Raw genomic sequence first — 23716 nt, 5'->3', positions numbered from 1 at the left:
CCCCCCCCCCCAAGTGATTAATGGAAGATTGCACAGGAGCCTACAGGGATTTTCCTCTTTAAGTGCAACAGGAAGATGGGGCAGTAAGAACTGAGAAGGCAGGCTGGGAAAATCTGTAGCAAAACGTGACAGGAAAAACTTCAGCACAGGCACTCATAATTCTGAAATCAAAAGACGTAAGCATGTCACTTAGTTGGTTTTCCCCAAAATGTCCGATTGTGGCCGGATGAAGGAAACAGCACAGAGGGGACCTCCAGGTTAAGCAGCAGCCCAATGCCTTCTCTGCCGAGTTGACCAGCATTAACTGGCGCCACAGGTGTGCAGTCAGAAACACCCTTTCAACTCAGGCGAGTATTTTAAGTCATGAATTTTTAGAGGCACTCGTTCTATTTCTTCTCTTTATCCCTCCCTCCATAGTGGAAATATAACACTCCAGATCCAAAATCAGATGGCTTCAGCCTGCTCGATTTGCAGATCGAGGCTAGAAACACAGGATGTCAGAGCTATGAGTGATCACAAGGTCCCCTCTACACTGGAGGAGACTGAGGCCCAGAGGGACTGTGTCAACCGCTGGGTGGTGGCCAAAGAGGGCCCAGAACTCACATCCCTCAATGTCCAGACTGTGGCAATTCATTAAGAGCCAACATGAACATGTTCCTAACAAAATCAATGAGCCAACATTTTCTGATTTCTAGGAGAGCAGAATGTGTTCCACAGTCTTCCCATATGCAGGGTGTACAGGCCTGCGTGCGCCTGCGTGTGCGTCTGCCCGTGTCGAGTCGTTGGCTTGGACACAGAAGCAAACGCCATCCTTCAAAGGATACATTAACTAGATCTGATTTCTTACCATTATTACCAGGAAGGAAATAGATCTGAATGTTCTGGAGTGAAGACAGCAGGAAGGCTGATTTCAGAGCTGACTCTGCCCTTTGTTTGGCAAGCCCGGCCAGTCCCAGGCAAAGAGCTCATCAGCTGGCTCAACGGGCCTCCCTGGCAGGAATTTTGATTTGCCACTTGGCCTCTTGCCTTCAGAGCTCTGGCCCCACACATGTGGTTTGTTGAGAATAACCAGAGGAGTGTACTCCTGATGGCTGGGTACCCTTGAGGGGGCACTTTGTTAGAGGAATATGGTAAGGTTCTGGAAGCAAGTCTTAGCTTGATTTTGAGCCTTGGGAAGCCCTCCTCCAGGCATCCAGCTAAGTTCTTTAGAGGTGTCTGTGTGAGGCTGGGGAGGGGACAAAAATGGACAGTTTCTGACCAGGGCACCCTTCATGGCTCTAGAAACACACAAAGGCCTCCACTCTGCCCTTTTCTTTCCTGTTCCTGGTAGACTGGTGACACCTCCGAAGAGTACAGCTGGGGCTACACTTGGGGTGATCATAGCACCTGTAAGAGCCCCTCTGTACCTTACAAAGTCCCTAGCACAGGAGGTCCCTGGGGGCCACCTCAAATACCTGCTCTCAGCACGGTCTCTCTTGAGTTTTCCTGGTGGCCTGTATTCCTGGTCTCCCTCTTGGCTGGACCCATCCAGACTGCTAGCCTATTGGGGAATCATGCAGGCTTTGGTATTTGGCTTCTCCCCAAGATGCTCTCATGCTTTACCCCCTTGGCTCATGCCTCTGCTCCCTCTGCCCACTGTAAAAGTGATGCCTCAACTCCATGCCCAGACCTCACATCCAGATTGAAAGACCCGAGCTCCCCCATGTCTGGGAGAAGGAGTATGACAAGGGACCTGACTTCTCCCTGCCCCCCTCTTCCTCTTTCATACTAGTGCAGGAGAGAGCAGTGAGTAGGAGGGGAAGGACTGAAGGAAGGGAAGGTACACCTGGTCACCAAAAGACCAAAGGACAAGTGATTCCTGAGAGACAACCCTGTATCAAGCATGCTGCTATGGGCTGAATGTTTGTCCACTGAATGGACCCGAAACTCCTATGGTGAAATCTAATCCCCAATGTGGGGGTATGTTGAGGTGTTGCCTTTGGGGGGGGTGATTGAGGCATGAGAGTGGCACCCCATAGATGGAATTAGTGCCCTTATAGAAGAGACCCCAGAGAGCTCCCCTACCTCTTCTGCCGTGTGAGGGCACAGCGAGAAGACAGCCATCTACGAAACAAGAAGTGGACCTTCACTAGATGCCACATCTGCTGGCAACTTGATCTTGGACTTCCCAGTATGCGGACTGTGAGAAATGAAGTCCTGGTGTTTATAAACCACCCAGTCGATGGTATTCTGTTACAGCAGCCTGAACTAAGACACACACTTTTGGGCCCCATGAAGGAGAAGCTTGGGACATGGGCTCTGCTTTCAAAAAAGATGACAGTTGGGATGGAACGATGACAGAGAAGCACTTCAGGCAAGGGTCCAACTGAATAAGGTGCTCAACTGAGAGAGTACAGGCTCTCAGTACCAGCAGAGAAGGGAGAAGGAGCGCCATCCAGGCTACTTCAGGGAAGCTCAGTTAGGGCTCTGTCATTAGGTCATGCTTGGGTGACATTAGTGCCTTGACGGTCCCCATCTCTGCATGTGAAATTACCCAGAAAACGACATGTGAATTTTTTTCTCACAATGCTGCCTATTAGAAGCACGTTTGCTTCTTTTTGGAAGACTATTTGGGGAAATAATTCACTAGACATCTTTAGAAACTAGAAGTATTGGTCCTCAAAAGGCTCAAGGACATGACTAGGAACAAAGAAAAGTTGGGTTGAGTCTGTTTTATCAACTGGGTTGTCAGACGATGGGGGCTAAGGTAAGGGGCCTCCTAGGAACATGGTAAAGAGATTGTAGTCACAGTTACACCGGCAAAATCCCCCTCCACCCAACTAGCCGTTGTGGGAATCAAGCGAGTCTTCCTTTCCTGTAAAAGTTTGGACCCTACAAAACTGCTCAGTGATCTTAAGGTTGGCACTCAACCATAATTGAGAAAGTGGGAAACGTACTTGACTGTACCACAGTGTGTCTGGAGATCGACAAGGAACACGAAGGGTCCAGTCAGCTGTGAACACCGAGAGCGGTGGAGAGTTGCTGAGGCCGAAGGTGCGGTGCACTCAGAGCGGCCTCTGGGATTAGCTGAGTTCAACACACAGCTCCCCCCGGGGCACCCTTCCCACTGGTGCACGAGGGGGCCTCCAGCTAGACCTGCAAGGCCCTTGGTGAGAACCACTAGCTCCTGAAGAAAGCACCAAATACATGTACTTTCCTGTAGAATCTGGCTTCTAAAAAACCCAGCCCACAGGGAGCAAACGCCCTGGGCGGGCAGACCCACGTGTTCCAGACTGGCTGACATTTCAGTTCTTGTTGCAATTAGTAAGCTGGCAGTCTGCTCGCTGGGTAAGTCTCTGTGAGTTGGCAAAGGTGAGCCTGCATCGCAGCCACAGGCATCTTTAGAAATCTTTGAGGGAAGGTTTCTGTGTCTCTGAGAGGCAGATCGTCCATGGCAGAACATTCGCTACGGGAACCTTTGCAACACCCTGGTTCTTGACACGGTATACAGACTCTTAGAAGAGTCCTCCATGTCGATGGATACTAAAACAACCACCTCTTCTTCAGGTGATTTGAACAGCTTCTCTTCAAGGCTCTAGAGCCTGAGACTTTTTCTAAAAAATGATCCTTTGAGAACACTGTCGTTCAGAGTATCTATTCTATTTTTTTTTTCAATGACAGTGAGAAGTTTTCTGTTCTTGAGAGTTCAAGTTCCCCGTTTTCCTTCAATAAGGATGACAGAGCATGTGCATTGCTTCATTAGAGCTCTCAGAATATTTAATCTTTCCATTTTGATATTCAATTTTACTGTCAAGTCTCAAAATAAACAGACAGCCATTGAATCTAGGTTCTCTCATAAATAGCTTACGTAATTGTTCTAAAACATGCCCCAAGAGATCAACGGGTGCTCTCCCCTCAGGGAACATCTTGAGAGAAAGCCCCAAAGCGTTTGTCACCTCGTAAGAGAGAATCTGCCAAGGACTCTCTGAAAGAAAGCCCTCCAGAAAATTCCAAAAGGCTCTGTGGTAACCACCTGAGTCCGTACCGAGCCGCAGCAGAAAAGAGCCGGCCTCGTCAGAATGCCTTGGTGATGCCTACTGATTCAAGAGGTCTGCTGCTGAAGAGATGCTGCTTGCTGCTGTCTGCCCTAATCGTCCCACACCGTCCTCTTTTCCGGGTGAATGGCTGCAGCCCCAGCCACTGGCAAGACAAGATGACATGTGCTGAAACTGGTGGCAGAATAATGTTTCAGATTCTGTCATTCACACAGTGCATTTGTGTTAATGATTCTAATCATCTTTACACAGCCAACTCAGCAAACAACAGCCCCAGCTCCCGTCACGCTGTCACCAGCTCACCAGTACCCTGCGTGCAGCGATAAAGGCTGGTGTGGCAGCCAATGCAAAGCTGGGTGGCTGGTTTTATGGGCCAGAGGGGATGAAAAGAATGGAATACTTTAAATTTTCTAAAAGCGAAATGTCACATTATACAATCACTTCTCAGCTGTAGGTATGACTTTGCCTGACGGGTTTGACTATTGTTTCCCTCAGCCAGTTTTTCTTCTTCTTAGAGACAAGGTTAAAAGACCTATCAAAGAGGGGCACCTGGGTGGCACAGCGGTTAAGCGTCTGCCTTCGGCTCAGGGCGTGATCCCGGCGTTATGGGATCAAGCCCCACATCAGGCTCCTCTACTATGAGCCTGCTTCTTCCTCTCCCACTCCCCCTGCTTGTGTTCCCTCTCTCGCTGGCTGTCTCTATCTCTGTCAAATAAATAAATAAAATCTAAAAAAAAAATAGGAATAAGAAAAAAATCTTTAAAAAAAAAAAAGACCTATCAAAGAGATGGTGGCTGCTCGTCTGAGGTTGGAGAGATGCCATGGGGCCCCAAAGAGCGTGCATGCCTCGACGAGCAAGCTGAGTCCGCTCCTCACTGACAACTTCACCCTCCCGGTGGAAGTCTCCCCTTAAAACTTTATGTCACAGAGCAGAACTTCTAGAAGGGTATGCCATGGAATCTCTCTCACCTGGTGCATTTATTGCCTCACTAAAATATGACTGGGAACTAGAAAGCAAGGTGCCACAGTGTAGGCAACCATAGACTGCCCATTTGTTAAAAGAATTATCCAGATTTTACCTTAGCCTTCAAAATCATACCACCTCACTTAGAACCAGGAAGGTGGCAAATGTCCCCCAGGACAGCATGCTCGCTAAGATTCTTTGGCCACAGGGAGAGGAAGCACCAGGAAGGTCTTGGCATTCAAATGCTTCAGGACGTGAACACCTTCTACCAGGCTTGCAAAGATCAGTGAGAAGGATCAAACAGGCAGTCTGGACGACCCTCTCCCCTCCACTCCTTGGAAGAGTCCCATCCTCAATGTCCTTTTGGAAAGGTCCAGCAGGTCTCTATGGCCCTAACATCAGACCCGCTGCCCAACTCTAAGCCCACAAGGGCAGCAACTGCGTGTACTCTTCCCTTCTCATCAACCAGCACGGTGGCTAGCCCAAGAGAAGGGACCCAATAAACACACAGTGCATAAGTAAATAAATGTAAAACATAACTGCCAGGTAGCAGGTCCTGAAAAAAATATGAGAAACAACATGAAGATTATGCCATTCTGTGCCCGCTTATCTCTACAAATACATTTTCTAAAGTACTAGATTTCTTTTTAAAGGCTATCATCAAAGTTCTCTGATGCATTTAGATTCCCAGGGAAGCTCATAAAGACATCAAGAAACTGTTGATTTGACCGGCTGAAGCAAGCTGAGCCAGAGTCATATTTCTGTCATTACTGCCCGGTTTCAGCTGCAGCCTTCCCACACTCGTGCAAACAGTAATTACAGAGACGGGTAAAGTTAAAGCACCAGGTGCCGTGCTAAAGAATTCCTATCTTCTCAACAGTTCAACAAGGTAGGTGTGATTCTTCTCGCAGTTTTATAAGTGAAAATACTGAGGCTCAGACACATCCAGTGAGGTGACCTTGAACAGAACAAGTGAGTGACGGGGCCATGATTCAAGCCCAGGTCTAGCCGATGCTGTAGCCTGGAGTCACGAGCACTGTGCTCTAGAAACGGCTGCCACACCTCACTCCTGTGTCCTCTTGTTTCAAAACATTTACTATCCAGTCAGTACTAAAATGTTAGCATCTGTTTTTTTCAGGGGTGGGTGCTGTCAACTGATAACCCACCACACCTCAATCATGCAATAAAAATGGCTCAAGTGATTTTGCTTGCTAGAAATTTTTTCTTGAATAGTGAGCTCTTCTCTGTTCTGAGAATTTATTCCCCTCCTAAAATATGGTCAGGAACTGGAAGGTGGAGCTGTCATCACTTAAACAGATACCTGCTTCTATACCAGCACTTCGTAAACTATAATGTGTAAACGGTTTGCCGGAGGATCTTGTTAAAATGCAGGTTCTGATGCCCCAGGTCTAGGGTAGGGCCTGAGTATTTCTTACAAGCTCCAGGTAATGCTGATCAAGTGTGGCCCATGAACCAGCACTAAGTGTCAGGGATATAGAAAACAGCAGGAAGCAGAATCCAGATTCTATGAACCCCAAACTCAGTTCCGAGAGAGAATAACATGTGTGGAACAGAACATTCTTCAGCTAAACAATATAGGAAAGCAAGCTATCCAAAATCCTAAGGGTGTTGGCCCTCGGCTTCAAACCAATCTAAAGATCTACAGGACATGATCTTGGTGGATACCGACATCTTGCAGCTTCTTGAACCATCATGTTCATTCACCTAGACACTACATACACCGTCAATGCTGTTTAGTATCCTTGGCAACCAAGCCACCAATGGGTAGCTATCCTTCACAAACATCAGCTCCATAGGAATGGTCATGGGTCAAGGTCAGGTTCATGGTCTAGTAGCAGTGCCCCAACAGGCATAAACAGGAACCAGTCCAGAAAGGCAGGCAGAAGTCAAGTGAAAGCCTGAGCAAAGAGCCCTGAGGTGCAGAGCAGAATGGAAAAGACCAAACTCCTGCCCTGTTATAAAGAAAAGTGCTTCCAACTTTTCAACTTTCTTGTTCCATCCTCATCAGAGAGACAATACACCTGGAGTGAGCCAAAGATGGACTGGCTCATTGAAACAACAGCACTGGAAAATGGGTCCCCACAAAGAGAAAGCAGATCAGAGGTGCCTACAAATACATATATGGACAAACATGTGTATACATGTCCATATATGTACACACACAGTGTAAGAACATCAGTGGCCTCGTTCTGCGTCCTCAGCTACACAATGTGCTTTTCAGCCACTTCGACAGTATTGGGCACTTCAGCACCCCCAAGGACACACCGCACAGGATGCAGGCAGTCTGCTCACCAAACGGAGGCTTCTGGTCATTTGGGGGCTTATATGTTCCAGGCACCGCACCAAGTGCTTTACACACATTATCTTATTTGTTCATGCAACACCACCGAACAAGGGTCACTACGACCAGCTGCCAGATGAGGAAAGTGAGGCTGGGGGAAGGTAATGAACCCATTCACACTCACACGCAGCCTACAGAACGGCCGAGGGCTCAGAAGCCAGGTCCACTGAACTAAAATGCCGGTGCTCTTCAATGGTCCACCAAACTCCCCTCGCCCGGTGTCCCGACACGCAGCATGGAAGCCACCGTTCTGACAGCGTGTGGAGTGCTGACCTCAAGGCCAGGAAGACTTACATTGCCCTCCTTTTCAAAGTCAGGTGGAAGTAGCTTCACGAAGTTATCAGGGAACACTCCTCGTCTGCCGTTAAGCTCTCCTTCCCACCAGCCCACGTCGATGCAGTCCTGGGAAACGGAGGAGCAGAGAGTGAGAAGTGGGGCAATCACCCTCCGGGGAGGTCCCACACCCCCTTCAGAGAGAATGGAGGCCCTTTCCTTGAGGCCACTATCAGCGCCGCAGTGGTTACTGAGACGAAGTCAGCACAAATCCCACCGTCAGACGGGAGCAAGAGCGCAAGCGCACGGGAGCAAGAGCGCAAGCGCACAGGAGCGGCTGCCGGCCTGAACCCAGTGCTGTCGTCAGGTGCGCTGCTTCAGTCGATCTGCTTTTCTTTAAAGATGGGAGGATATGTATTTTCTTCGTCTTAATTTTGCTGAAATAAAATTATTTCATTAACTGCAAACGTGCTTTAGGAAATATCACAGGCACAAATGTTCTCTTTGGCCTGTCACAAAGCTTGTGGAAATTCAAAAGGGCCTTGCGACGGGCAGCGAAGCACAAGAAGGTTCATACTTTTGGCAAGCTCGTGAATGCACGGCTCTTCCTCACCTTCTCTCTGTGGTGATGCGGCACGGTTGGCATCGTGAGAAGCCCTTCCCCCACCTTACAGAACTCAATGTTTGCTTACTAAATGAAAGAATAAATCTATTCATTCTTCCAGATCCAACCTGCTTCCCTTTAAATACTCCCTATTCTGTTCATTCACTCGTCAGATGTTTACTGAGCGCCTATTTTGTGCCAGGTGCCAGGGAGGGCACGAGAGCTCGGCCTGTGCCAAGCTTCCGTCCCGAGCCTAACAGCCTCATGGTTCTCCTGGGCCTTCAATCTCATGCCACATTTCTATTTTACCCCACATCCAATTGGTTGGAAGGTCAATTTGCTCTAGTTTTAGAATATATCTCACATCTGTCCTCTGCCTCCAATTCCACTTCTACCACCCTAATCCAAGACTCACTGGCCTACCGCAAACCTCCTCACTTGGGCATTTCTTCTTGACCCGTGTACGAATGATGTACACACACTGCTGTTGAGTACACATCCGTGAGAAAAGCCCAATTCTCAGACTGTGGTCAACAATTCCTGCTACAGCCGAAAACGAGCGGAGGCTTTCCAAAAACGGTAGCGACACGTAAGACTTCTAAAGTTACGTCTGAAGCAGGGCATGCCCCACAAAGTGAGGCTACCATGCTGGGGCCCACACAGACACTCACGGTCCTCCACAACACCGGTGGGGTGGGGAAGGGGCCAGGAGGCCTCAAGCTGCACATGCACAGCTGGCCTCGGGCCCCGCCGTAGAGCCCGGAGGGCCACAGCATATGTGACTCACCGGGGCCTTGCTAGACTATACATCTTGGCAAGGGGAGGAGCATTTCTGGTTTTTTCACCATTATGCCCCCAGCCCACCGCAATGCCCAATATAATAAATATTTGTGGAATCAGTGAGGACTCTTTCTAACCCTGAGTTCCGTGATCTCCTGCAGTGAGGACAAGGTAGCCTCAGTCTACTTTAACTCATGATGATTTTACGTAAGAGAGGGCCCACCTCAAGTGAGAAGTAAATGAGCATCGCCCTCCCTTTCCCAGCGGTATCGGTTGCAAAGATAAATGGACTCTTTAGAAGGGGATGTGGGTTTTAGAAATGGGTCCTTAATCACAGATGGTAAATTCTAGTCCTGACCAACACCAAAAAACAGACACTTGAAGCATCAAGTTCAGATTTACCCAGAACCAACCAAGTTTCAAAAGACAACATGAGAGAATGCTTATCTTTCTTGGACAATGATGAAAGAGAAGCCCAGGGAAGTATTCTGGTCCCACTCATGTCACATCACACCTTAAACAATCTAGCATCAGTCCCCACAGAAGGGATTCATGAACGGGGATGGTGGTGGAAGAGTATGATGGCTTCTGAGGTTCTTCCAGCTCTGAGAAGATCTCATCATCAACAATACGGGAAAATCTTGCGAAGGTGTAGGGGGTGACCTTCCTTTACTTTTAATCCTTAGAAATTAAATCTTTCAATCCAGAAGGCTCTGCTTTTGAGGAAATGGCTGGCACCTTTTTTTCTGCTCCTTTTCCAGACAAGTCCTCTTCTCCTCAAAACCAACTTGAAACTCACCTTTAGGAAAGTGATAATGATGAATGCTTTCTTTTCTTGAACACTCACAACTGTGTTAATTTGCACTTCACGATATTCAATTCAACAAACATCCATGAAATGCGAAGTACATTTAAGTTCCTTCTGTAGACACCAACATTAAACCTGCAACGAACATGATCCCTAACTGCAGGGAGCTTAGAGATTCAGGTGAAAGACCCCAAGGTCCTTTTGGATAACAGGTATCAACCAAGAGCTCTGGTACCAAAGAGGAGACAATCATTAACAGCTTTTCAAACAATCTTAAATCTTTTCATGTGCGAAGAAGTTTTGCTTATGTGAGGACTGGACTTCCCTGCACATTCATTTCAGAGTACCTGATACAGAATTACATCCACAAAAGGCACTCAAATATTGTTTAGTGCTACATTTCTTTTCAAAAGCTTTCTTCCAAACTTTCTGACTGGTGCAAATCCATGCCTCACCTTAGTTCTGCAAGCAGTAACCCAAGAATCATTGTAACGAGGCCTTTTCCTTCACACGTGAGAAAAACAAGGAAGAAAATTTTAATAAGTAGAAGCATATCCAGAATAACTTTAGAACTCATACATGCCTACAGGGCAAAACAGTGCATATGACATATTTATTGTATTTCCCATCAGTGGAGAATGGCTTGGAAGGCTCATCTCTACTTGGCTTCTTAGGGAAAACATTAACAGTACTAATCATTGTGTAATTCAAGGTAAGAGAGGGAAAGCATGAAGGTAGAGCACAATCTGTGTTACTGTTCTGATTGGTAGGAGGACAAATACAAGACTCGTGGATGAGATAAGCACATTCCAAAAAGAGAACAGCCAGTGTGTCGTAGGACACGGAGGAAAGTGAAAGGGGGAGCTCCGCTGCAGGACAGAAACCGGCCCAGGGTCAAGGTACCTGGAGCAGGACAGAGACTGATAGAGAACCAGGGTGCTTCTTACCCCCTAGCAGAAGCTAACTTAAGGGAAACAGAACGATTCTGACAGCAAAATGAGAAGCAGAAATACCTCCTCTTCAACAAAGCAGGCAAAAGAACAAGCTTTCTGATGGCAGAGATGAAGAGACAATTATTCATATGAGGGCTGTGCTTCTGGAAGTGTAAAAGAACAGCAAATTCAATTTATTTACTGAAGACTGAAAACATGGATAGCAGAAGAATTCAGGGGTAAACAGAAAATCATAATGTCCTTACAGGGCTCCAGAGTTCGGAGCCTAGCGTGAGAGGCAGACAGTGAGTCAATATGGTGCAGAAACACCGGCAGGAGTGCGAGGCTGGATTTAAAAACAAGTAGGACCAAGAAAAACCAGGTAGCCTGAAAAGAGAGAATGAGGGGCGAACCAAGGCAACGAGAAAGGTCAAAGGCGGGCTCACCAAGCATGAAGGAAGGGAAGAGGGAGAGTAGGAAGCTGGAGTCATGGAAGAGAACATTCAAGAACTGGCACTTAAGGTGAAGGCAGTGCCTGGTGCCCAGGGAGCTCCCAACCAACATCTACTGAACAGTGATGTGAGGTATGAGGCAAGATGGCACCCGTGAGTGGCAGGAGCAGAATGGAGGGACAGTTGGTCGGTGATTTGTGAGGCCAGAATGTCATCAGGGTGGAGTGGATGTCCCCAAGGAGGATGGCAGGAGGGGCGTGAAAGCAGGACAATGACATTGCAGCTGACAAGTGAGGAGAGAGGCAGTGCAGCCAAGATCCTGGAAGATGTGAGGGTGACCATTTAAATTCTTTTCAAACATGGGACACTATTAATAATCATGCTGGGACCACAGATGATCACCCTAGTGGATTCTGAGATTCCAGTAACGATGAAGACAGGACAGTACAGGCAGGAGAGGGGGTGGCTTCTGAATGAGGCGGGCGTTTGCAGTGGGAAAAAGTGAGAGAGCAGCATGTAGATGAAAGTTTCCAGAGCAATGACAATTAGAAATAAGCTCTACTGGCACGAAAGCAGAGGAAAGTAGACCTGGACTTTACCAAACGTTTGGAGTATGGAAAGAACGATATTTCTGACAGAGAATGTTCACTCTTCTATGACCAAGTTCTCAAAATGATTTCTCTGTGCCTCATCACCAGGCAGATATTTGAGTAAAATATGGTATTTTTCCTTATAAAAAACAAATGATATTTTTCCTTTGAAGGAATGAATAAACAGAGCCTTAGCTGTGCTGTACCCCTACCTCTACGTTCTGCGCTATGTCGGGTTATCGGAGATATCTCAGGGAGAGAGGAAGATGGCAGACTGGGGCCGGCTGAGACTGCAGTGGTCCACTAGTTACAAAAACTCTGGGTCTCGGTTTCTCGACACACAGGAAAATCTTGGCGAGGTGTAAAGAGCAACACGACCGCTGGTGGTTATCATCATTATTGCGATTCTATGGACTCGTCCCAGGGACCCTGAGGGGACAATGTGGCCAGGAAAGCTTCTGAATTAAGCTCACATGCATTTGCCACCATCTTCGGGTGAAATTGCCAGGGGCCGCAGCTCACGGACTGGGAAGAAGGCCGAGGAGAGGGACATCAAGGCCCTAGGGTGCGTCTGAGGAGGGAGACCTTGCCCACACCCCGGTGTCCTGCCTTTGTCCATCAATCTTGCCGGAGGAGCCCTGAGGAACGTGGCTGAAGCACTGCAGCACTTCCCATGGCTACCGCAGCAGGGGCAGGCTGACGGCCACTCTCTGATGGACAACTTGTTGGCGGAAAGTCACCAGTGAGCTCTGTTGCGTCTGCCTCTAGTCTCGGCACTACAAATGTTGAGGAAAGACAAACTTGCCACCTGGCTTGTAAACTGGTGAAAGGAACGAGCCACAACCTCCTCCTGGGCTCCCTTTTGTTGAGAATGTGACGCAACCTAGGAGTTTAGGGTTTCTTAAAGCTGGCTGCACATTTAGAATCACCGGGGGGAATTTTAAAAATTCCCAATGCCTGGGCTACACCCCACACTGATTCAAGCACAGTTTTTTGAGGGTGGGACCAGGAAATTGGCACTTTTTAGAGTTCCCCAGGTCCTTCCAATATGCGGGTTGACAATCAATGATTTGGACAAGTGCTTCTCAAACTTTAATGCACATACAATCCACTTGGGGATCTTGTGAAAATGCCAATTTGGATGCAAGAGGTCCAGGGCAGGTCTGAGATTCAGCATTTCTAACAGGTTTCTGGGTGATGCATGTGCTGCTGGTCCCATGGACCACACTTTGAGTAGCAAGATTCTCAAAAATGGTAAGCTTTTTTGAAAACAAGGATCTTATCGTTACCACCTTTGCAGCCACCAAATCCCTAGAACATTGCCTGGCAGATATCAATTCTGAATAAATGTTGGTTGAATGGATGAAATGATGGATGGCCCAATCTTCCCCCAGACTATTGATCTACTTCTCTCAATTTTCAAACATCAAAAGTGAGGTCAAGTTGAAGGAGGAAGAGGCAGGTATAGATTAGCTACACAAGAAAGCTTCATCTAAGGGGGCCTGGCTGACTTCTTCGGTAGAACATGTGACTCTTGATCTCAGAGTCGTGAGTCAGAGCCCCATGTTGGGTGTGGAGATTACTGTTTTAAAAAGTCACAATAAAAAAAGAAAGCTTCATCTATTGGTCTATACCACATTAATTATTTGTTTATAATTGTGGAAACAACTTAAAAAGTACCTCCAAAATGTATGCCACATTTTCTCAGACACTGTAAGTGCGCCAAATATTTGAGTTCAGAAAGGAATGCATAGTTTACAAATGGACATATCAAACCAAGCAATGGAAAGATTAAAATGGATTTACCTGCTAGTCCAAGTAAAAAAGAAAAGCACTCTGCTCAGTCACTTCTTGGTGGTCGGCTATCCCCACAGTCCCCAGACATTCCTAATTTCCCAGAAGTTATCCAGCATAGCTGAAAAAAAATTTTTCATGGCCTTCTCTGATGACTGAAATATCACTGCAGGAGAAAGTGAGTGCTCCACACTTTCAGTGTGGCTGTTAAGTGAGCCTCAGAGTGTCCTGAGGGGGTCTTACACCCTCGGCATCCCACCAGCAATAGAGAAAGCAGTGTTTAATATTTACTAATGAACGTCTTCTGCGTAGAGCTTCAGGGGGGCTCTTGAGAGAAAGATCCGTAGAAGCCAGAGCCCAGAAGCACTCAGCTTTGCCTCCGCTTGTTAACACCTCCCCAAGAGATGCAATTATTCTGCATGGCTGGGATTTCTGCTCAGAATTTCCAACATCCCCGTAAGTCAGTTATTAAAGCAAGCTCATCAACATCATGGTTTATGAGGTAAGAGGGAAAAAGAAGACTACTGTCTATCTCAGTGTCAGAAGAAATGCCTGGCAGACCACAGTTCATGAGAGAAGCCAAGGAGACAGTCCCAGAGATGAACTCACTCATGGAAATGTCAGATTCCAGACTAAAAAAACCAATAGAACAGATCAATGAAACCAGGAGCTGGTTCTTTGAAAAGATAAACAAAATGGATAAATCTTTAGCCAGACTCATCAAGAAAAAAAGGGAGAGCACTCAAATAAATAAAATCAGAAATGAAGGAAGAGAAATAACAACTGACGCCACAGAAATACAAAAGATTATAAGAGAATATTATGAAAAATTATATGCCAACAAATTGGACAACCTAGAGGAAATGGACAAATTCCTAGAGACATATAACCTCCCAAAACTGAATCAGGAAGAAACAGAAAATTTGAACAGACTGATTACCAGCAATGAAATTGAATCAGCAATCAAAAAATTCCCAACAAACAAAAGTCAGGACCAGATGGTTTCACATGGGAATTCTACCAAACACTTAAAGCAGAGTTAATACCTATTCTTCTCAAACTATTCCAAAAAATAGGAGAGGAAGGAAAGCTTCCAAATTCATTCTATGAGGCCAGCATTACCCTGACACTAAACCAGATAAAGACACTACAAAAAAAGAGAACTACAGGCCAATATCCCTGATGAACGTAAAATCCTCAACAAAATATCAGCAAACCAAATCCAACAGTGCATTAAAAAAATCAGTCACCACGATCAAGTGGGATTTATTCCTGGATTGCCAGGGTGGTTTGATATTCACAACCTGATGTGATACATCACATTAACGAGAGAAAGGTTTATAAAAACCATATGATCATCTCAACAGATGCAGAAAAAGCATTTGACAAAGTGCAACATCCATTCGTGATAAAAACTCTCAACAAAGTAGGTCTAGAAGGGAACATACCTTAACATAATAAAGGCCTTATATGAAAAATCCACAGTTAACATCATCCTTAATGGGGAAAAACTGAGAGCCTTTCCCCTAAGTCAGGAACAAGACAGGGATGTCCACTCTCCCCACTTCTATTCAACATAGTACTGGATGTCCTACCCACAGCAATCAGACAACAAAAAGGAGTAAGAGGCATTCAAACCAGTGTGGAAGAAGTCAAATTTCCACTATTTGCATGATACTCTATATGGAAAAGCCTAGACTCCACCAAAACTACTCAAACTGATAAATGAATTCAGTAAGGCCACAGGACACAATATTAATATATGGAAATATGTTGCATTTCTATAACTAACAACGAAGTACCAGAAAGACATTGAGAAAACTATCCCATTCACAGTTACACCAAAAATAATAAAATACTTAGGAATAAACTTAACCAAGGAGGTGAAGGACCTATACCATGAAAACTATAAAAACACTGATGAAAGAAATTAAAGGAAGAAAAATGTCACATTCCAAATGTCAACATCCTAGGATCATCAAGGCTTAGGGAGTCATTCACTGTTTTGTGATACTGGAAACTCATGACCTCAAAGAGTTTATCTAACTTGTAAAAAATCCTGACTTTTTATTGGGCAATAACTTAGAGTCTTTGCGACACTAACCTCCGCTTCTGTTTTACATATTATGTGACTGGTAATGAAAAACTGGATGAGGAACACACAAAGAGCAGTAATCGAGCCTCCCCTTGGTCATGCCAATATGAATCGAAGCATGTATGGATGCCTGAAAACTATTCAGAAATGCTCCCATGTCTTCTAGAAGCCACCCACACCATACCTCACATTTTCCTGCTTCTTCATACATAATTTGTGATTGTATGTTCTCAACAACTGTGCAAGCTGCACTGTTGAGACTGGATTTTGAGGTCTTCCTTGTAAGAGTGCTGAGTTCTGCTATGGCAAGAAAGTGACTTGCGGATCAGCTTGACCTGTCAACACGTGGCTTAAGGCTTTGTTAGGGTAGGTTGGGGTAGTGCTGTTCCTGAGACTGCCTTTTCTGGGTTCTCAGTTAGATGCCAGTGGTGTTCAGCAACGTTTTTCTACCCTGCTTGGCCAGAACTCTAACATCTCCCATCCCTGGAGACTTCTGGGATATTCCCTCAGCTCACAGCCCACCCACGTCCTTATGCTGATTTTCTTCCAGGCCTGGTGGAGTCTTGCCCTGTTGATGCACAGCTTTAGTATTTGGCAAAAGACTCGAGGGACTCCTATATATAGGCTTCTGGGGCCCTTTCTTTGTACAGCTCGCTCCTCAGCAATTCACTGCCCTGAAAAGTCCAGTCACCTTGGCAGGCCTGAATTACAATCTCTGTTTCCTTCCTTTCCAGAAGATTCAATGAATCTTCTGCTTTCTGTTGGGGCTCCACTGCCCTCTGCCGCAATTTAGAAAGTGCCCCCGAGGAAAAAGCCAGGGGTGATGTGGAATCCTTCTCTCAAGGATTACATCACCAAGCTATGTATTACCCAGTGCCTAAAAACAGTGGTTTCACGTATTTTGTCCAATCTTAAAGGTGTCTGTGGCAGGAGGGTAAGCCTGACACCTTTGACTCCATCGTGGCTACAACCAGAAGTTATGCTTGCTTAAAAAGACTGTTTCTTTAATTAGAATTTATTTTTTTCTAGATTTAATAGAACTTGAAGCTCTATCTTTAAAAGTCTGAGCTATTTCAAGGTCTAATTCCCAAAAGAAGTCCTAGAGAAAGAATTTCTAAAATGAAAAGACATACGAGAGTTTTTAATTATCTTGGAGTCTCCTCTGCTAGTCATATGCACCTTTCTCCAACAGGGAAGGTGGAATATTCCCTAAGGAAAAGTAGAGTCAGTGTTAAACATCGTTATATGATAAATTTAAATACATGCAGTAAGTCAGTGCCACCCAACTTTTTTCAGATAATAGCACACATGTAAAATGATAATAATTTGATGACATATTGTTGGAAGCCAAATGTTGTTGAAGGCCAACAACCCGGGGGGGGGGTTCCAGCTACCTAAGGCCCTTTCCATCCACCTGGAGAGCTGAGGGGATCACACCCGAGACTCCCATAACCCACTCGTAGCACATGGGTTAGGAAATGCCACGGAAGTAACGTTTGAGTCCAGATGTCACTAAGAACTGAACGAAAAGCCGAAATCAAATCTCGGTCCCCAGAAAGAGAACAGAACTTTCACAGACACTATGAGAGGCAGGCTGGCTGGAATGAGGAAGGCCTGAGGGATTTTGATAGGAGACAAGCCAGAGCAGAAGCCCCAAAGGCCTTGCTACTCACAGCCTGTTTCCCTCTTAGAAAAAGATGCTTCTATCTGGAGCCTCTTCAGAGAACGGCACCCAACAGATACTTCCGTACTGGTCCAACTCCAGGGCCACCATTCACACTGGGCATCTCCAGGAGTTGTGGGGCATGGCCATATAGTTTGTGTACAACAAATATACAAGAATAGCTTACTGATTTCATTATTTTATTTGCATGTTATGTAATCTAAAGTTTCAGGAAATACTTATGCTTTTAGCCTTTTTTCTAATATCAGAATGGAAGACCTTGTACCCCCATAAATCTACTTCAAAAATCAGTAATCATGTGAAAACAAGATATTTGCAGAGAGGACCTTTCCTGTGTACTTACGATTGGGCTTTTAGCATGACGTTAACATTAACACATGAAGGCACGTGAACAAGTCATACACAAAATGCAACTCATTAAGGAAGCGTCACCATACAGTACATCCCCGGTTTCCGATGTAAGGCTCGATGATTCATTAGTTGCGTATAACACCCAGTGCACCATGCAATACGTGCCCTCCTTACTACCCATCACCGGTCTATCCCATTCCCCCACCCCCCTCCCCTCCGAGGCCCTCAGTTTAAATTTTTTTTTAAAGATTTATTTGAGAACGAGAAAGAGGGAGCATGCACAAGTGGAGGGAGGGGCAGAGGGAAAGAATCTTCAAGCAGACTCCCTAATGAGCATGGACCCCACTGCAGGGCTTGATCCCACGACCCATGAGATCATGGCCTGAGCCGAAACCAAGAGTCAGACACTTAACCGACTGAGCCACCCAGGCGCCCATTTAATGCTAAATTTTGAAAGCTGTTTCTAATGATACTTTCGGCTCATCCAAAGCACATGGCTAATAACACAGTTTACCTCTCAAGGATGTGCATCTTATAGCTGAGTTTTCATTTGCATATATGTTTAAAAAACTGTATCGATTCTGCATCCTGACACATGCTTTTCTTCTACTAAAAGGGTAGTAGATATAATAAAAAAAAATCATTTTGCTTCATTGACAAAGACACTGACATTTATAAAGCATCTTTCATTATGTTTCAAGGGATTTTCTTAGCTCCTGCACCACCTCTAAGAGGTAACAAAGAAAGCTGTTACGGATGAAGATGGGGGAGTATCTTCATTTGACAGGTAAGGACCAGGAAGGAATATGAGGTAAAGGGCATAGCCATGATCATTATGAATGTCAAGATCATCCAAGCCAGCTGTAGCAACTATTGGCAAATTCCTTAACTCCTACCTCTCATCTCCGTTCTTCACCAAACAAATCTATATTTCAGTTTTCCTATTAGGAAATCTTGTTCCTTGGCATAAAATGTTGTTTGGAGGACTTTTTTCTCTGTACTCAGCAAATGTAGCTTATAGGCCATGTGCAGTGAGTGAGAGATACAATTCCCAGGTCAAATCTAGGCCCTCCAGCAGCTCAGCTGAGCCTCGGCCTGACTGGTAGAATGTGGCTACATTTGTTTGCCACCTTGGGGGGAAGGGCTCTGATAAGGGAGATTTGCAGTCTTGTGTGACAAAGCATATTCCCAGGAAGACTGAGAACAAAACCAAGGTCCTTGAACTTCATGCAATTACTTATCAGGCAATTGTTTACTCAACAAAGCTCAAATCGCCTTGTAAGAAAAATAGGTCAACCAACATTCTCTTAACGGTATCTTTGCAGAGCGAAAGTTTTTGATTTTGCCAAAGTTCAATTTAGCAGTATTTTCTTTCATGGACTGTGCTTTTGGTGTCGTGTCTAACAACTCCTTCTCCTATGTTTTCATAAATAACGTTTTGTGGTTTTTGTTTTCACGTCGACCTGTGTTACATTGGAGTGGATCTGTGGTACACGCCCATCTACTCAGTCCGTCCGGAGTTGATGTTTACATGATGTATTAGGTTTAGGGTAGGGCAGTTTTGTTTTTGTTTTGCTTATGGATTTCCAATTGTGCTAACACCATTTCTGAAAAGACTATCCTTTCTTTCTTAAATTCTCCCTACACCTTTGTTGAAAATTAATTGGCTGTACTTTTTGGGTCTGTTTCTAGACATTCTATCTCGGGGGCCAGCAAACATAGCCCATGGACCAAATCTGGCCTGCTAGGTATTTCTGTTCATCCCACTGAGAAGAATTTATACATTTTTAAGTGGTTTTAAAAAAACCAAAAGAAGGATATTTCAAGGCATGTGAAAAATCACACAAAATTCAAATTTAAGTATCTATAAATAAAGTTTTATTGGAACTCAGCCATGCCCATTCATTTACTTCTATGACTGCTTTTGCATAGTTGCAACAAAGACCATCAAGCCTAAAATATTTACTCTCTGGCCCTTTACAGAAAAAGTTGGCCAAGCTCTGATCTAGAATATGAGGATCCTTATATACATCCATGCAGAACCTCAGGGGCTCTCTGAATGCCACTGTAAAAAAAATGCTTGTAAGGACAGAAGCTTTAAATAGAACCTCTGAAAGCCCTGAGGAAGGCAGAAAAGGAATGCATTTAATAGCCAGCTACCCTTTCCAACTAGGACTAAAATATAAAAGCCTTAAGTAAAACTATTCTTAAAAGGATAAATTGTACTGCATTATCTAGTTAACCAGAAAATGGATAAAATTTAAGTCTAAAAGGTATTTATTGTTAATGATATTTTTCTTAAATATCTCTCTGAGTCATAAACTAAGAAAAAACATTTGTAATGTGGAAGATGACAGGTTAATGTCATGAATATAAGGTATTTTTATAAAAATCAAATGGAAAATGACACATAAAATTTTCAACTTGAGTAATCATTTTAAAAAATGCAAACACCTATCAGATTAGCAGAGATTAGAAAGAATGATAATATCCAAGGATGACACGGATAGGAAAACATATTTGCACACACTCTTGTGGGGAGGCTAATTTGGCACTATCTTTCATAACATCACTCAAATACTTTTAAAAGGAACTGAGGCAGCATTACAGTTAGCTATTTATCATCAAGAAATAATAACAACTATTAACATTTTTACAGCACTTACTCTGAGTGAGGCATGCTAAGTGCTTTACCTACTTCGACTCATTTAATCTTTGCAATGCCAAGAGGTAGGTACTATCATCATCCCCATTTCACAGATGTGGAAACTGAGGCACAGAGAAACTGAGCCATCTTCCCAAGGTTATACAAGTAGTAGAAAGTGGCAGAACTAATTACATGCACAAGAATTCACCAAGTGGTGATGCACGCAACATGGTCTAAAATAAGGAAAACCTAGGAACGAGCTAAACATAAAAGAACTGCAGTATTTCGTACAATAGGACTCTAAGGAACCATTTAACCATGCTGCCAAAGACAGGCATGATCTATTTTGAAAAAAGAGAATTACAAAATAGTGCGTGTGATGTGATCTTGTTTTTATTTTGAACTGTAAATTGTGTGTGTCTCTGCGTATTAAACATTTGGAAGAATACAGCTCAAATACTGAGAGGTAATCTGAAGGTGGTGAGGTCACAGGTGATTTTGGCTTTTCTTAGTATTTATCTATTTATCTGTTGTCTTCTCATTTTTCCCTAAGAATAAGTATTATTTATATAGTTTTAAAGTGCTATTTAAAAGTACATTCCATGCCACTTTCCATCTCAGAAAAGCATATTTTAATAAAATTCATATGTGAATGTGAGAAGCTTTGAGATTAATAAGACAGAGGCTATATAACTATAATAAATTACTTTTATCCTAAGAAAAGTCAAAAAATAAATAATAAAGGGGGATTTCAGGGAAAGTGCTGAACTGAATTTCAGGACAGTTCAATATGTGAAGTAAAAACTTCCAGTCACTGGGCATTTGTTTTTTCTTCTTCCCATAATAACTTCTCAGAGCAGTAACGAGAATTCAACTTTTATATTTCTTTTTTCTTTTTTTTTTTTAAAAGATTTTATTTATTTATTTGACAGAGAGACAGCCAGTGAGAGGCGGAACACAAGCAGGGGGAATGGGAGAGGAAGAAGCAGGCTCCCAGCGGAGGAGCCTGACGTGGGGCTCAATCCCAGAACGCTGGGATCACGCCCTGAGCCAAAGGCAGACGCTTAACGACTGAGCCACCCAGGCGCCCCTCAACTTTTATATTTCTAAAGCACTTTGAGCCACAACATCTCATTTAATTCTCACAGTGGCCCTCTCTGAGTAATACAAACAGAAAGGTTGGAAACAGAAAACAGTAAGAGTTTCTCTAATTCCTTAAGACACCTGCAGGTTTTTCTGTGTGTTGCAGGAGAAAAGTATCCCAAGATGGTGTTGCACGGATTACTAATGTCCTGCCGCTAAAACACAGCACTCTGGATGGAGATGCCCGTTAGGCTGAACAAATGCAGGGTCCCTTTCAACAGTTTTACATCATTTGTGGAGGCGGAAAAAGCTGGAGAGTCTTATCAACAGCAAAGTCATCTGTCTATGAAAAATCTGCCATCATGGCCGTCAAAATTTGGGGGTGGTACTGTTTTGACTGTCTACTGGTAAACTAACGAAAAATTTTCTACCACCTCAAGTCCTATGTTTACCAACCTCATATAATTTAAAACCGTGTTTATGATAATAAATGAGCTCAGTGAGGAAGAGTTTTGATCAAATGTACTTAGGGTATCAGGATTCTTCTCAACGGTCCCAGTGTCCTGGTTACTTTAAAGAGGAAGACAAAACAGGAGCAAACCATATTCCTTGGGATTTCTAATGCTCTGAGGAGGAGATGTATTGTGACTTCTGTCTCCAGGAAGGACATATGCAGTCTAACAATACAGGCCATACCACAAAAAACACACCCTATGACATAAATGACTCATTTGCTGAACACTGGCATTCTTCACATGTGTGTAAACCCAGATGATCCAGACCTATGCTTAACTTCTTCATTCACTCATAAAACATGTCCTTCTAATGGGTCTGTCAGTGTGTCATCATTTTCAGGGTGACACCTGCTAATTTACTCCTCACCCTTGAAACCACATTTAATCCTAGCATTTAAGCTCTGCTAAAAGCTTCAGCAGTGCAGAGAGAAAGGGTCAAGGCCAGCAATCTATTTAGCTGATGGGCTTTCTTATACCAGCTTGAGAACCTTTCTTGAGATTCCTAAAACCAATTCTCTTTGAGGAAACATCCTTACTTCCTGTGGGGTGGGAAGCAAGGAAGTGTGAAAACATTTCTCTCGTGAATAAATGTTTCAATTAATGAATTAATTGGAGGGAGGCAGGAAGGGAAAATAAACATTAGAACAAACAAAAGAACATAATCACAGAATGACTTAAGAAGGAGCTCAGGACTCCCACCTTTCTCTCCCTCCCTCCTCCCCTTCTTCCCTCCCTCCCTCCTTTCTTTCTTTTCTTCCTCCCTTCCTTCCTTCCCTCCCTCCCTCCCTCCCTCCCTCCCTCCCTCCCTCTCTCTCTCTTTCCTTCCTTCCTTCCTTCCTTCCTTCCTTCCTTCCTTCCTTCCTTCCTTCTGCTAAAAGCAAGCAGAAAACTAAGGGTACCCAGCCGGAAGAAAAGAAGAAGGCAAAATCTGCCGGCACAGAAGACAGCGGAAGGAAGGGGGAGAAGAGGGCTTCAGGCACGGAAAGAACCAACATTAGCCCTGAGCCGAGCTCATCACTTCCTCTGCACTGATTATCATTTCATTTCTGCGGAGGTGACAGTGGAATCAGAAAGTCATGGATGACCCTGACCCTACAACCGTGGATACCAACAGGCAAGCAGATGGGGTAATGGCATGGTAATACTCTTTTCCCAATTAAATAATGATAATGCCATTAAGGTAGAAAGAAAACGCGATAGGCACTCGCCCTAGATATCCAGCAACAGAGGATGACTCTGGGAGTAGACAAGTCACCTCCGGGAGCGCCCGAGCCCCACCTTCTAGGAGCGTGCGACAGCCCCACAGGCAGCTCAGGCAGCACACCCCTGCCCTGGTTCTGCCCCTGCCGTGCTTGGAGACCCTGGGAAAGTCGCGTCCGCGCTCTAGGCCTCCCTGTTCCTTCTCAGCGATCTGCACAGGACAGCCGCGGTCCCACCTAACTTCCAGGGCCGCCAGGCGGGAAGGGAACGGCGACGAGGGGCCCTGGGCTCCTGCTGCCAGCCACCCCGGAAGGGTTCTGCCCTGGGAAGCTGTGGCCGCGCACATTAATTGACCCACTATTAAGTCAGATGCTCAAGAGTTGTCTAGAAAGGAGGAGGGTAGAGATGAAGGAAGCTGGTTAGCTAGTGTGCAGTCCGAACTCCGCCCTCACGGCAGGTCAAGCTCCAAATATTAAAGGCTCCCTGGTTTGATATATCCTGAGGAAAAGGTGAAACTCTCACTTCGTATTTTTTCTTTTTTTTTTTTT

The 23716-nt window shown here is 44.8% G+C and overlaps 1 protein-coding gene across 5 annotated transcripts in view; it reads right to left on the bottom strand.

The window, feature by feature from the left end:
- The window catches only part of SH3KBP1 (SH3 domain containing kinase binding protein 1), a 334252-nt gene that overhangs the window by 57999 nt on the left and 252537 nt on the right, over positions 1–23716 (bottom strand). For all 5 annotated transcript variants that reach the window (XM_040633668.1, XM_040633661.1, XM_040633671.1 and 2 more), the window contains one exon: positions 7655–7762. In XM_040633668.1, the coding sequence (XP_040489602.1) occupies positions 7655–7762 (108 nt within the window). The remainder of the gene's footprint in view (positions 1–7654; positions 7763–23716) is intronic.

This window comes from Ursus maritimus (assembly GCF_017311325.1).
Source record: "Ursus maritimus isolate PB19 chromosome X unlocalized genomic scaffold, ASM1731132v1 scaffold_X1, whole genome shotgun sequence".
Lineage (NCBI taxonomy): Eukaryota > Metazoa > Chordata > Mammalia > Carnivora > Ursidae > Ursus > Ursus maritimus.
Note: the sequence above shows the minus strand (reverse complement) of the source record. Positions and strands in the feature narration are given on the sequence as shown.